At 52.8% G+C, this 15153-nt stretch overlaps 1 protein-coding gene across 1 annotated transcript in view; it reads left to right on the top strand.

Moving 5' to 3' along the window:
- The first annotated feature begins 2688 nt into the window (after positions 1-2688).
- Positions 2689-15153, top strand: part of SGIP1 (SH3GL interacting endocytic adaptor 1) — a 34213-nt gene continuing 21748 nt past the window's right edge. Inside the window, exons 1-5 of the mRNA XM_052666877.1 lie at positions 2689-2952; positions 11424-11487; positions 12583-12607; positions 14009-14086; positions 14837-14893. Of these exons, the coding sequence (XP_052522837.1) occupies positions 2943-2952; positions 11424-11487; positions 12583-12607; positions 14009-14086; positions 14837-14893 (234 nt within the window). The 5' untranslated portion in view covers positions 2689-2942. The remainder of the gene's footprint in view (positions 2953-11423; positions 11488-12582; positions 12608-14008; positions 14087-14836; positions 14894-15153) is intronic.

Here is a 15153-nt window from a genome sequence, read left to right as displayed (position 1 = left end):
AGTGGCTCCAGGCTGCCTGAATCCCCAGGGTGCTCGTTTTGGGACCCATTTGATTTTCTTCCTATTGCACTGCCATTTCCCTGCATGGCTCTGTCTGCTCCCTGCAGGGCTCCACCACAGCTGGTGGCCTTGTTCTGCCTGTGGCAGTGTGCATGGAGCGCCCAGGCAGTGCCATCCGACCCAGGACACGATCACCTGCAGCATTTACAGGCTGCCACCTCGCCCTGCATCACCAAACAGGACCTGCCTGCATCTCTCTGCCACCCCTAACACGTGCCCTTAAGCTGGCAGCACACACCAGGAGCTGCAAGAAGATTCCCAACATTATTCAAAGAAAGCTTTTTTTTTTTTTTTCCCCCATATCCTCATTCTTCAGCCAAAAAAACAAGCAAACAGCCCAGGGCAAGGAGGGCACTGCTGGGTCTGCCCTGGGTGCCAGCAGCACTGCTCACAGCTTCAAAGTAGCAGCATCTCAGCACACACTGTTCCCTTGGAACGCCCACAGCCTGCACTGCTCCCGTGGCTTCTCAAGCTGAAACCCAGCCCCTTAAGTGCTGCTGAGCCCCTGCTGCCCACCCTAACACAGAGCACTGGGGCCAGCAATGAACAAGGTGGGATCTGAGGGTTCTTGTGTGTCTCAGCCCCATCCCACCCCAAACATGCTGTAAGGGTCGATGCTCTCTGTGATACAGCCCTCAAATGGGCCAGCAGCCTTTGGGAGCACAGGTGTGCAGCACTGCTCACAACCCCCAGCATTCCCTTTGCATGGGGAATTTTTTAGCATTTCTTCTTCCTAACAAAAACGCAGAGCATGGGACCACAGCTGTGCCCAGTTGAGGCACGGGCAGTATTTAGGATGAAGAGCTGCAGCTGTGCAGCTTGGCCCTGCTTAGCAGAGGATTGCTGAGCTGCTGTGCTGCAGGGAGGAAGAGGAGGTGGGAGTGGGAGTGGGAGTGGGAGTGGGAGAAGGTGAATGCTGCAATGTGCTGTGTGGCTGCTCTGCAGTGAGCACTCGTTGCTCTGTGTGGGCCTGGCAGTGGCACAGCTGGGGTTGGCTCCCTGCTGCTCCCTTTGCTCAGTGGGATGGAAGGGGCCCTGCGGCTCTTTGTGCACGGGGAGAGTGGGGATGGATGGAGTGAAGCTGACGGAGCAGAAGGGAGCAGTGCTTGCTGTGAGGGGCCAGCAGGGAGGGAGCAGGGAGCTGTGGAATCACTGGAAAAAGCCTCTGAGGTGACTGAGTTCCAGCCCTGTGTGATAGTGGGGGCTCCCCTGGGACTGCTGGGGGGATCAGCCTCTCCTTGCTTTGCTCCCACTGGGAGGACTGCCCCAGCTTGTTGGCACTGTGATGTCTTGTTGTGATTTGGTAATGGGACAGCCAGGACAGGCCTGTGTGTCTGTCATCATCTTACTGAGGATGCCTTAATGCTGGGATTTGCAGGGCTGTGCTCTTGGCAGGATGAGGCTGATGGATTTGGGCTTTATTTAGCAAATCCCTCAGCCGGCGCTGGGGGCACCTTGCGGTGCTGTGCTGGTGTGAGGCTCTGATTCACCCACTGCCTCCAGCCTCATCCCAGGGCAGCTGCAGCTCTGTGTGTGCTCACATGCAGCCTATAGTTGTGCACCCCCCAGAAATGGGCCTTGTGGGGGCTGGCTGTGCATCTAAAGTCTCTGAGATTGGAAAAGCCTCCTGAGATCCCCCAGCCCACCCCCTCTGTCCATGTCTCTCAGTGCCACGTTCCCATGGCTCTCAGGCACCCCCAGGGATGATGACGCACCTCCCCCCCAGTCAGTGCCAGTGCTGACAGCTCTGCTGGGACAACCATGGCTGCACCCACCATTATTCAATAGCGTTATGGCAAAGATGCTGCAGCTGTTGGTCTCCAAGCTTCTGAGCGGTGAGGGCAGAACCTAAAGAGGGGAGATGTGGGCAGAAGGTGGGTGAGCTCCCTGAGCAGGTGATGCTGGGAGGTGAGAGCTGGGGGGGCGGCTGCTGCTGCTGGCACTGTGTTCCCCTCTGTTGCATCCTCTTGCATCTCTTCTCCGTGTGCTTGCAGGTAACACCATTTGTCCCCTCCCCCCCCATATTTTAATTATATATATTTATTTTAAATAATATCTCCAGTGCTGCCCTGCATGGTGATGCACCCAAGCACCACAGTGCAGTGGCATTGCATTGCAGCCCAGGCTGCATTTCCTAGCAGGACTGTGCCAGGGGTGCAGGTGGGGGGAGCACGATGTGTGCTGGGGGGGGGTGGGGGGGGGTGTTAGGTGAGCTGGACGAGCGCACGGGGTCTGCACCACTGCAAGGTGCGAGGGGTTGTGCAGCAAAACAAAAAAAAGAAGGAAAAAAACCCAAACAACGCGACAGGGCCCCACCTGGGGAGGCGGTGGAGCCGTTCGTGTGCCGGCATCGGCTGCTCGCAGCATCCCGGGGCCACGGGAGCTCTGTGCCCCCCCCAGCGCTTCTCGGGGCCGATGGCCGATCGTGACGTCACCCATTGATTCCCCGTGAATGGCCGCGGGGGGGGCCCGCGCTCCGTGCGCGCTCCCGCGCGCTGACAGCAGCACCCGGCAATTAAAGCCCCCCCGCTGCAATAGGATTACGGGGAGGGGAAGTGCGTCACGGGGTACGGAGAGGGGTTCTGCTTTTGGGGAAAGTATTGGGGGGGTGGGGGGGCGGCTGGGAAATAGGCTGCGCGCTGCCGGCGGGAGGAGCGCGCTGTGACGCGGCGCGGGGGGGGGGCACCGCCTCTCCGAGCATCTCCGGCGCTCCGGGGGCGGCACAGCCGCAGCCCCGACCGTGGGCCGCCCCCCGCGCTGACAGCGCCGCTAACAGCCCCGTCGATCCGGGGGGGTCCGGGGGTGCGGAGAGCGGGGCCCGACCGTCCTCCTCATCTGTGTTTTTCAGCTCCCGGGAGAGTGAGGAATGCGATTCTGCCACCATGATGGAAGGTAGGGGGTGGGGGAGTGATGGGGGGGCGGGTGAGGGAGGGGGGGTCGGGGTGGGAATCCTTCACCTTTTCATTTGAAATCATCATGATAAGATCGTGATTAAAATCCATTTCCCCCCCTCAGCTGAAGCGTTCTGCCGGGTGGAGCTGCCGCCGAACCTGCGGGGGTATCTGCGGGGCCGGGGTACCCCCCCGCATGGGCTCTGCACGGCCCCGGCCCTTCGGTGCGGGGTCGGGGAAAGGGGGGGCGGATGGGTCCGCGCGATTTATGGCCGTGCGCTGCTATGTGTGTGCATCCCTCCACCGGGAAGGGATGCTCCGAAAGGGACCATCGCTGCCGGGTAGGGAGGTGCGGTGCTGGGGAGGGGGCACAGAGGAGGTGGAAGGGGAGATGGGCTCCCGGTTGAGCGCTGTGTGTCTGTGTGGGGAACGGGCACCGCTTGCACAGATTGTAACCCGTGTCATCCGCCTCGGCCATATGTAGAGCTCCTCCTTACGCCTTCTGCGGCGAGATGCCGTGGAGGAAGGGTTTTATCCGCTTAAAGCAGAACGGCTTTTGGCCTTCAAGGCCCCAGCACGCATCGTAGAGGTGTTCTGCTTTATTTGTGCCACCCCGGTGCAGGGTGCCCGGATCCAGCCTCGTGTGCAACCTCACAAATGGGGATCCGTGCGGCCATCACCCCGCAGTGCCGATGGAAGATGCCCACCTCCGGCTGGTCACATCCATGACCGAGGGCTGCGCGTGCTGCGCGATCTCTTGGGATGAGGGGAGCGGGCATCCCTGTCCTTCAAGGCCTTATTTATGCTCCACCGACGTTGGAGAGGGGATGGGTGAGAAGGGAAAGATTTGCTCTCAGGGCACAGCGCTGCGCTCCGTGCCGTGACTCACAGCACAGCCGGTGACACAGCTCGGCTGCGGGAGCCGCTCCTCGCGAGCGCTGCGTCTTCGGGGGAATTAACGGGTGGGAATTACAGCCGGGCTGCTGCCGCGCTGGGTGCGGCGGCTCCGTCTGCCTGCGGAGGGGGCTGGGCTGGGCTGAGCTCCCTTCTGGGCTCTCTTCTGGGCTCCTTTCTGGGTTCCTCGGTGTTTCTGATGGTGGTGGGATGGTGGCTGGCAGAATCGTCTCGCATGGTTTTTAGGAAAAGGCAGCAGAAAGTTTCCCCTTTACTGGCGAGTTGTGCGTGGGAGCCTGGGATGGAAGTGAGAAAATGGAGTGAGGAGAAATAATTAATGCTTTTGATTAATTTTTAAACAGTTGGAAACTGGCTTTATTTGTGGAAGAGTGGAACTTTCATGCCCAGTGCCCCACTGGCACCTTGCACAGAGGCTTCCTTTTCATAGAACCCTTCAGGTTGGGAAAGCCCTCTGAGACCTTCAAGCCCAACCCGTCCCTGCCGTGCCCGTTGACCATGGCCCTAACATTTTGAATGCCCTCAACTTAGAGCCAATTTCAAGCTCTCAAAGCCGTGTGAAGCACTTGTGTTTCCCTGCACTGACTGTGCCATAGCGTTTGAGTGGTGCTGAATTGGGGCACTGTGGGGCTGCTGGTGCCACAGAGCTGGACGGACTGGGGCTGTGTCCTCCCATGGGAGCAGGAGAATGTGGCCTCTTCAGGTGATGGGGACTTGTGCTGGGTTCAGGATGAAGATGGGATATCTTCTAGTTCTCTTTGTAGATGGGGGCAGAAGCCATAGAGAAGTGATGGGGGTGGAGGGGAATAAAACAACCTGGTGATGATGTGAAGGTAAACATCCATGTGCAAGGGAACAAAGGGGTGTATTTATCTCTCTCTTTTTTTTTAATCTGTTGCATCTTGGGTGCATGTATGGCTCAACTGAGTTTTGAAATCACTGCTGCAATGTGGTGCTCGGTGCAAATGTGCAGTGTTGGAAGATCACCCAGCTGTGGCTGATGGATGATCCCATTGGGGTGGCACTGGGGCCGGCAGTTCCTCCCACCCTCCCTGAGGTCAGAGGTTGGTTGAGATGGCAGGAATTTCTGCTCTGCTTTCTCTGAGTGCTTTTAGGGCATCTGGTCATGCTGGGGGCTTCCATGTGCGACTGCTCACGTCCCATATGGCCATGCTTTGCATTGCCTCCTAGCAGCACTCATCTGGGTAACACTGGGCCTGGGGGCAGCCAAGGGCACGGAGCAGAAGAAGCTTTTCCTCTGCCAAAGGGAGAACATTGGCTTTGTTTTGTTTTAGGTGGTCTTGTTCTGATAAACAGTGCTTCTGGATGTCAGTGTGTTTGTGCAGCACGTGGGGCTCAGGGAGTTTCTGTATCGGCTGGGCTGATGATGGGCCTCGATGCCAAAAGATAGCAGAGCTCTGGGCACACCACCCAGTCCAGCCAAGCTGGTTTGGGATTTTCCAGCTGTTCCTAGGGCAGCACGTTTCTCAATAGGTCTTGCTAAAGGAGGGAGGGAGGGGATAAAGGGATCTAGCTTGAAAACAACAACAACAAAGCCCCACCCAAACGCTGGGAATTTGGGAAATGTGTTGGGTTAAGCCTGGTAGCACTCCCCAGTTCAAACCCACGCTGTGTGAAGGTGCAGAGGATGCCAGCTGAAATAGGAGCTGGGCAGTCAACGCAGAACCCCGACACCGTGTGTCAGACTGCTGGGCCATGAGAAGTATTGAGATGTTTATGGACAGGGCTTTTTGGATGGGAAAGGAGAAAATGAAGGGCTAGAATGAGAACTAACGGCCTCATGTGGCACCGGGGGGGAGTCAGCTTGGATATTAGGAGAATTTTCTTCTCCAAAGAGCACTCAGCACTGCACAGCTGCCAAGGGGATGGGGGGTCACCACCCCTGGGGTGTTCAGAGCTGTGGGGATGTGGCACTGAGGGGTGTGGGGCACAGGGGACGGGGTGAGAGTGGGCTTGGGGAGCTGAGAGTGCTTCTCCAACTGGAATGGTTCTATGGCTCATAGGTACGTGGGATGCAGATGTAAAAGTTGTTGTTTGGTGAGCCCAGTTTGGAGTGTGCCCAAACACAGCTTTTGGGGTCCCTGCTGCCCCATTCATTGGTGTTACACACATTATCAGGGCTTTTTAGGAAAAAAAAGAATCCCAGGTTAAGTCACGTCTCCTTGAGTCTTTGCCACAGGGCCTCAGGCAGCTGAAGGTTGGATGAGTGGTTGCCCACAGCCATCCCTGCTGCACAGAGCTGCTCAGTGCCCAAAATTTGCCCTTACTGTGTCTGTGGAGACCTTCAGGGAGAGCCCTTTGCCGTTGAGATGCTGATGGTTGCTGGATGCTGACTCTCCCTTCCAGGCACACGTGTGGTGCTGTTCCCATTCTCCATGCTCACCCAACGCATCCTTTTCCATAAGATGGTATATTTGAGCTGTGTACATTCAGTGGGGATAAGGAGGTCCCTGGCTCCTGCCCTGCTCGTGTGCAACATAGCAGCGCAAAGCCTGGCCTGCTGCTCCTGAATGGCCTCAGCTATTCATTTTTAATTGAAGCTCGATTACAGGCTGATGTTCCTGAGGGTTTTTGGAGGTGTGTTGCTTTGTTGGCAGAGGAAGGCTGGCGGAATGGCTGCAGCTGCTGATGGTTGTGCTTTCAACCCCATGGAATGGCACTTCTGTCAACTTTTGGGTTGGATTTGGGTATTTTTTGGTTTCATGGATGCTAGGTTTGCATGAGGAGGTACTGAAGGAGCAGCCCAGCCCTCCCAGCACAGTGCAGGGTGCAGGGATGGCCAGCACTGGGTTTGCCCATACAGCCCTTGCAGCAGTGGGGGTGATGCTGCCCACTACCAGTACAAATGCAGATTGATGTGATTGATATATGGGTTGAAAAGCAGCAGGGTAGCAGCACTGGAAAAATCACCCAATGCAGCCATATCAGGGATCTGCTCCTCACCATCCCAGTGCCCCAACCTTGGCACACCCTTCTGAGGGCTTCAATTATGACTCTTTAAATCTTACCCACTGCTGGGTGCCAGCTGTGCTTTCATGTTCCCCACTCCCAAGCACCTCTGAAGCAGTGCTGTGAGGTTTGTGCAGCAAAGATGCTGGGGGTGACCGCAACCAGACCCATCCCCGTGGAGGTGGGGGATTTTAATGGGTTTGTATCTGTTTGTTTGGGGGAAATTCTCTTCCCCCCCCGTATTTTCTTTTTTTGTGTGTGTGTGCATACGTTTTGTTGTGGCTTTTCTTGAGAGCTATTGAGTGAGGGTGGGGAAAATAACCTCCCACCCTGTGCAGCTGCGGGGAGCTGAGCAGGCAGCTGAGGGCACGGGCTGTGCTGGAATGGCTGTGGGGGTTTGGTGGAGGTGGGGCTTCCAGCACAGGGCACAGTGCTGGGGGGGCACCTCCTGCCATGCCGCTGTGTTGTTCTGCAGAGCCACTGCTACAGAACCCGTCGGAGACATCGTTAGAGATGCACCCTGGTATTGGAGCTGATGAATTATGAATGGGTGCAGGGCTTTCAAGTGTGTGTGTGTGCAGTGTCAGTGGGCATTTGTCACTCTGCACGTCGCTTGGAGCGCATCTCAACCCCCTCCTGCCACGCAGCCCCTCGACTGGGTCTTACCATGTATCCTGCCCTTGTTGCTGATGCTGTAAGCTTACAAACAAGCTTGTCAGTACAATGCCAGCCTGGGTGCTTTTTTGGCTTAACCAGAAGCTCTTGTATCACAAGATATAAGAAATGAACACAGACACAGCTATGGCGAGGTGCTACCAAGGCATGCGCCAAACCCTCCCCTCAACAGCTGGAAGCCACTCCCCACGACCTGTGATGAAAGAATGTGCATGCAGCTCTTCTTGTGGGCTGGAAGGCTGGGATTTTTTGTTTACTACTGCTGGGAGCAGCACTGAGATGCTTCTTTATTTCCCTCAGTTTTCCAGGTAGGGAAATCCCATAATGGCACTGCCGTGGGATGGATGGAAGATGGGCGAGGGAGGAATGTGCAGGGTTCCTTATTGTTGGGCTTTGGTATTTCCCACTTGCAATACTTCAAACCTGTAGCCTACCTTTGGAAAATGCACATTCAGGATATGCAGTGGTCCCCACGTAGGTGAGGTTTTCTGGAAGACGGTGACATTTGTAAATATGCCTGAGATGGGCTCATCTGGTGTGTTTCTCGTGGGAGCATAGAATCATTCCAGTTGGAAAAGTCCCCTGAGATCCCCACTGGTTGGTTTTAGTACAGTTCCTTGGAGCTCTGCAGGATGCTGCCCTTGTCTTGGCTCTAGTGCAGAAGAAACCAGTGTGACTTATGAGTGATGTTTGCCCAGGTCCTTCTGCCTGGAGCCCCCCTGGGCAGTGTGGCTGTGCTTTGGAAGCAGGTGCTGGGAGGCACTCAGTGCCTGGCAATGGGGCCTTTCCTCTTGGGTCAGGTCTCCTTGGCTTTCTTGTTAGTTACAAATTCTTGTGGTTGATCTCCTCTCTAAAACCCAAGTATTTGATGGCAGACCATGCAAGAATGGGATGATTCTGGGAACTGGAAAGACAGCCCGTGTTGTGATTAATTTTGGGTGTGAATCTTCCCAATGTGGAGATGTGAATTTGAATGTATTTTGTGTAAGTTAACAATTCTGGATGACAATGTTGGCACGGAAGCAGGTGACACTTCTTCCCTGGCAACCCACCCAGACCTTGGTTGGAGAGCCCTTTCCTGACCACACGGGGGGACACTGTCCATGCTGTCCATGTGCCACGTGCCCTCCTGTAGCTGCTCAGTGCTTGGGTGGTGTCTGGGAATGCCCTCATCTCCTGTTCCTGACCAGCAAACAGAAAACCCTAAAAATAGGAATCTGAGCATCACTCGGGAGGGAGCACCTGTGCTGGGCCATGGCTTGCATAGCACAGCAACCTTTAGGAGATGATTTGGCACTTGTGTGCCAGCCGTGAGTGAAAGCCACAGCTGTATCTGCACCTTGTGCCCTGGCGGCACTGTGGGGACACTTGTGTCCATGATTCCCTGTGGGCTGACCCTACAGACCTGATCTTGGGGTAAACAGGCAGCAAGCAATCAGTGTGGTTGCATTACTGAGCTTAGTGCACAGCATGTGGGTGATGACTTGCTTCCTTATGATCTTAAATACAAAATATATGTATAAATTTAAAAGATGCTTGGTGCAGGCATCCATACCCTGCTGTGCTCATTGCTCCTTTACAAGGAGCCAAGAGCTGCTTTAGGTTCCAGCGTTGTTTGGGTGCCCATTTAGATGTCATTGCACTGTGCACAACAAATGATGGCCTATGATTGCCTATGGGTGCATCCTGCAGTCTGTAGAAGGGTTTTCCAAGCTATCTTTGGAAAATGGAACTTTTTCTGATGGGCCTTGTTTTTGTGGGGAGAGTACGGAGCCTTGTCCTTGCCCTGCAAGAAATTCTTGGTCCCCAGATAGCTTTGGATCTGTCAGACCTTCTCTCTTGGAGCCTGGGGCAGGCACGTGTCAGTTCAGAGGCATTTTGTCTTCCCTGTGCTTCAGTTTTGCTGAGCAAATTGAGGGTTATTAATTCTGGAGCAAAGTAAATACTGTCACTTGGCTTGGAAACAGCAGCAGATTTGTCCATGTTTGGACCTAGGGAAGTAATTCAGCAGGAGCAGGTGTGCATGTGAAGGGAATGGGCATTGCCCACATCAGCTCCAGGGAAAATGAACACCCCCAGAAAACCCAGCAGCAAACCAACTGCAAAACCAACTGACCATCTCGTGTTTCATGGTGTTCAGAGCTGATGCTGTTTGTCCCTAAAATGGCAGAATTTCTCCTTTTCTCCTCCCCTTGCAGTTGCTTGGGGTCTTGAGGCTCCGTGTGGTCATGGATGTGTTTATCCCAGTGCACAGACTGAGCAGCCCTAGTGGATCAAAGCATTTGAATAGCTTTATTTTAAGGCTTCTGTCATCAAAAAAGGAGCATTTGGGGCAGCAGTATTCCCATGGATGTTTTCTGTGTTGAAATGGATATTGCCTTTCTGAAGCTCTTCCTCCCAGCACCCCTCCCTGTTGGAGGATCAGGAGCATAGCTGTTGTCCCATCCATTGGCAGGAGGCTGCTGGCAGAATGGGACTCTTTCTTGTAGAGCTGTTAAGTCTTTGGTCTAGAAGATGTTTGCACAGCTCTTAAGATTAAGGTTTAAAGCCTCAGAGTATTAAATACTGAGTTGCATTTCTTAGATGCTGATTCATAGGTATTACGAGGAGGGGGGGAAGATGATAGTAAATGGAAGGTGACTAATGCCCTGCTGCAGGGAGCTGCACGTTTGGGATGAGATCCCCAGCATGATGCACTGCTTCTGCTGTGGTTTGTGGTGCTGTGGAAGCTCTCACCCTTCCTTAAACATCTTTCCTCCCCCTAACTGTAGTTACATTTCCAGCAGATGGTGGGTCTATTATGTAACTGAGCAGAAGGCTTCGTTACAGAATTTAGCCAAATTGGGCTTCTCTTCAGGTAAGGCCAAACAGTGTCTCAGTTTGGTCATTCACTTCCCTCCCTGTTCTACTTTGGGTTTGGAAGCCAATGTTATTCTGGGAGCTGAGATCTTCCTGTGTTATTAATAACTTCCTTGTGGGAAAGCTGGGAGGTGAGACGAGCCAAATGGGGGCTGTTGTGCAAAGGTGTGGGGTTTGTGCCTGGGGTTGGGCTGCTGCACTGCCTTCAGATGACCTCCTAGGGCTCCATCAGCAGCATCAAAGAGAGCAGCTGGAGTCTGACGGAGCTGCCCTGGCTTGGCCCTGTTGTTGGACAACCAAACATCTGGTTGTAGGGGATCGGGAGCCTTGAGGCTCCTCTTGCATTGTGGTAATTCAAGACTGGTGTGCTGTGATGTGCTGCAGAAAGCCAGCACTGGGGGTGCTTGTTGCATCCATCTGCAGGAGTGAGATGCTCCTGGGAAAGCAGAAAATAACTTTGGAGGGCGTGCACAAGCTTGAAGGCAGAGCAGAGGAGAGCAGCAGCCCAGCTTCATGGTAGCTCCAAGCGGTTCAAATGCTAAAATGCCTACCTAGGTGCATTCATTGCAAGGTGTTAGAGTGCTCTCAGGGACAGCTTTTCCTCCAAAAAAATGGCAGGGAAGGCCCACAGCTACTGTTAGAAGGGATGCTCGGCCAGTACCTGCAGCTTTGGTCGTTGAGGGCTGTGTGCCCCTGTCCCCAGTGGGCTGGCAACTATAAGCACTGTGCTGAACCACTGCATCAGTGATTTAAGCAGGTTTTTGGGTTTTTTCTTCATTTATTTACCCCTAAGAAGGGTTTCCCCACTGCCTGAGGGAGTGTATCACTAAGACAGAAAGGTCAGAAATACTTCTGTGAAATATGCAATTGAGCAAGTTAATGAGCATTCACTTAACGATAGCAAGGTGTAACCAGGAGCAAGTGCTGCCTGCACTGTCCTGCTGGGGGGTTCTTTTCACCTTGTTATGACTTAGAGCTGGCAGCTGGGGAAGCAACCTCTTGGAGTTGAATTTGGAGTGTAACATGCATATTGCATTCTTATACTCCTACCTGCAGGACTGAAAAAACGTACAAGGAAGGCCTTTGGTATACGCAAGAAAGAAAAGGACACTGATTCCACGTAAGTCAATGAGATCTAAAATGCATTAATAAGTAATGATGGCAGGAAGGAGCTGGGTGTGTTGGGGACATCTGTCATCCTCAAGTCACAGCTCACAGCGATGGCTGCATCAGAGCCATTTCCTCCCATGCACACAGAGACCTGCAGCCACGTGTGCTCTGCAGAGCTGTGGAACATGCATGTGTTTGCTGTGCATGGTGACAGTGAGCAGTGATCAGAAGCCCAGTTCCCCTCTGGGAGCTGCAGCAGATTAAACTCTGCCCAAATACTGATGCGCACATCTGCTGGAATCTGGTCAGACACAAATCCCGTTGAAACAGGAGGGCCTTTGGTGAGCAGTGGTGGCATGGAGCTCAGCTTCATTGCTGGAGGGACTTTGGGTCCCTGGGCCACATCTGGAGGAGGTTGGGTCACAGCCAGCAGAGGGGAAGGCTGTAGTGAGGGAAGTGGGAGATGAACCCTGAGGTGAGAGAGGAGCACACATGAGCGTTATGGGGAAGTTTGACAAAAAGGCATTAATCTCCATCAAATTAGCCCAACCCAGCAGCAGCTCCCTTCAGATTTTCTGTGGTGCCATGAGTCAGACATTAATTTGTGGAGAATCTCTGGCAACACACCAACAAGGGGCCAGCCTGGATCCAACAAACACATCCATCCCTTTGCTAAGCTGCCCCTTGCTGACACTCGGTCCAGTGTTGCCTTGTGAGGCTACTTGCTGTGCCCTGGGGCCAAAGCTCCCAGACGTGGGGATGATGGGGGATTTTCAGCTCCACCTGCTTAAAAAACCCACCCAAAAATGAAGCAGTGATACTTCTGGCAGGGAACAGTCTTGCTGCATGGAGTCTGAATTACTCATTTGCAGCTTCTACCAACTTCTGCAGCACAGAAGCACTCGGAGTACTGATGTGTGTGCTGTCCTACAACACGAGAGCGCACTGTGCGGGGTTTCTGAGGAGCACACCAGCAATTTGGCTTTGCTGGCAATGCTGTAATGACAGCTCCAGTTGCTGCAGGAGCATTCAGAGCACCATTTCTGCATTTCCTCAAGTGGGGCTGTGCTGGAGCTAACCCAGGTGCGTTTTCTGTTCCTTGCAGGGGGTCACCGGACAGGGACGGCATCGTAAGTACTGCGCAGCGCTGCTCCGCGTTAGCAGCTTCGTTGGCCATCATGGGAGCTTATTTTGTGAACCACTTCCTTCTTAACATAGCAAATAAGTGTCCAAGTCCAGATGAAGCTGTTTAAATAATAATAGTTTAGGACTCTGTACAAAATTGACACGGTGAAAATAGGCAGCAGGTGCTGCGTACCTCCTGTGGCGGCTCAGGTGCTTGGAGATTCCAGCTCCTGCTGAGCACAATCGGCTCAGGGCAGATTTTCTGTGGTTGGGGTTAATGGCAAATCGCCACACACCTGTTTCTTACATCAGTTTGTTTTCTATATTAAACTGAAACGAAGACGATAGCTGTTCTCAAGATGCTGCTGCTTTTCTTGGTTAGGGATAGGAACGCCCCTTAGAACCAGGCAGTGGAAGGAGCCACTTTAGCTGCTTCATTTCCAATTTACAGTTAAGTATGTTGGGCTCAGACTGGGACTGTGTGGATTCAGGCATTAGAGGCTTAAAATAAGCCCTAGGGATACATTCAGCAGGAGAGCAGCACTGCATGCCCAGCCCAGTGCCAGGGACACATGGCATCGCTGTGCAGCGTGGCATCATGCAGACATCAGGGTGCCACATTGCTCCTTTAGAGATGTGCCATCTTGTTTCCTGCATCTGACCCAAGATCCTTGGCTTTGGAATCACCCACATTCCTCTGCCATTTGTTACTGGTTGTTAATTAGTGATTAAGAAGCCTGCAGCTCAGGTAGTGCTTTAATCAAGGCTTTGTTCAGCAGTTAAACAAAATCCCAGAAAACGTGATGAAATGGAGTTTTGTGACGTGCAGAAATCTGTAGTGAATAAAGCTGCTGCATTGAGCAATGCCAAATGTAGTTTTGGACAGTGAAAACCCAGCTGACAGCTCCTTGGGCATGGCTGATGGTAGCACTGTGTTCAGATGGGGCTGGAGGCAAGATGTCTGAGCTGGAAACCTAAACACCACTTCCAACCCTTGCCAGCAGCTGATGCTTTCTCCATAAGATGTGTATTTTGGGTTTTGCAGGCAGTTTGCTTTCTTGCATGGTTTCCAGTGCTCCAGTAAGCTGGAGGAAGCAGGAGAGCAGTTTCTTTACTTTCTTTTTTTTTTAACATGTGATGAGAGCACTGAGTATTTTGAAACAGGCATTGGAGGATGAAGAGATTTCAGTTTTCATCGTATAGCATGTTCTTGCAGAAAGCCATATTGTGGTAGGGATGATAGCCCTGGGGCCAACCTCACTGCTGAATACAGCCCTTCTGGGGAGTCATCCCCTCCTTATAGACCCCACAGTGTTTGCTGATTCCTTTCATTTGTTCTTCTGTTTAAAACCAGCCAACTGCCCAACATGTTAACCCTCTTTCCGCCCAACCCCAATCCATTCCAGCCTCTCAGCCCTCATCTCAATGAGCCACCTTGCCATAGCAAACGTGAGGGCACACAGGAGCAAGGAAAAAATAACTCAGTAAGGAAATGCTTGGTTACAGCTACAAATGAGAACAGAATGTAGTTCTTGTTTAGAGATCCAGACTGCAGGAAAATGTGGGTTAGGTTGAGTCAGACCAATACCTGGGCCACAGAATTGCTGGATCATGTCAGTGCCACCGCTGTTGGGATGCATTGCTGCTGGCAGTCACCTCTGTGTAACAGCAATTTGGTGATGACCCCAAGCTCAGAAGTGAAGGACAATGTTGTACTTGACTGTATTCTGGCTTTACTCTCCATCAGACACCCAGGACTTGGTACATGCTGTTGATCACCCTGAGCCTCACCAGCCCTGGGCAAGGCCCATTTATAGAAAAACTCTATAGTGGTGTTTGGTCATCATTTTGATGCTTGACTCCAGGTCTCTGTGGCCATTATGGGAGCATGGGGCTGGCACAGCTGTGATTCTGGTGAGCAATGGCTGTCTGGGGATCAGCTTGCATCCTGGCCCCCAGAATGGCAGTGGCCTGGCTGCCTGTGATGGAGAACAACAAACTCAACCTGGGTAGAAGCACAGAGCCATCTGCCAGTGCTCCCTGCCCTTGAGAAATGACATCTTTCAGGGAACTTAAACCCAAGGGTTGGTTTAAAGAGAGCCCGTGAACCTTTGCTCAGCTTATGTGGTAGAGCCTCACTACACAGATTCACAAACACCTGCGTATATGCAATGTTCTCCTATTTTTTTTCCTTCATTTTAAGTGTTGAAATCTTGTTTTCCCATGTGTTACAGAAGAAAACGAATGGGGCCCCAAATGGATTTTATGCAGAGATCGACTGGGACAGATATGTAAGTGTCTGAGGGCTCTGCCCCTGCCCTGGGCAATGCTCCTTTGTGAGCCATGTCCCCCAAATGCACTCTCTGCTTCAAAGCTGAGGCATACTGAATAAAAATGATTTCAGAGACATTATTACAGGCGTGCAAGGAAATTAATCCTTCTCCAATGTGTATTCTGGATCTCTTTTAAAGGAAAGGATACCAAAGGACATGGTTTAGTGGGCATGGGGGGACTAGATGATTGTTGTGTACCTCTCCAAACTTCATGATTT

Source organism: Tympanuchus pallidicinctus, unplaced genomic scaffold (assembly GCF_026119805.1).
Source record: "Tympanuchus pallidicinctus isolate F22 unplaced genomic scaffold, pur_lepc_1.0 scaffold7, whole genome shotgun sequence".
In the NCBI taxonomy this organism is placed as follows: Eukaryota; Metazoa; Chordata; class Aves; order Galliformes; family Phasianidae; genus Tympanuchus; species Tympanuchus pallidicinctus.
This window is presented reverse-complemented; position numbering and strand designations above follow the sequence as displayed.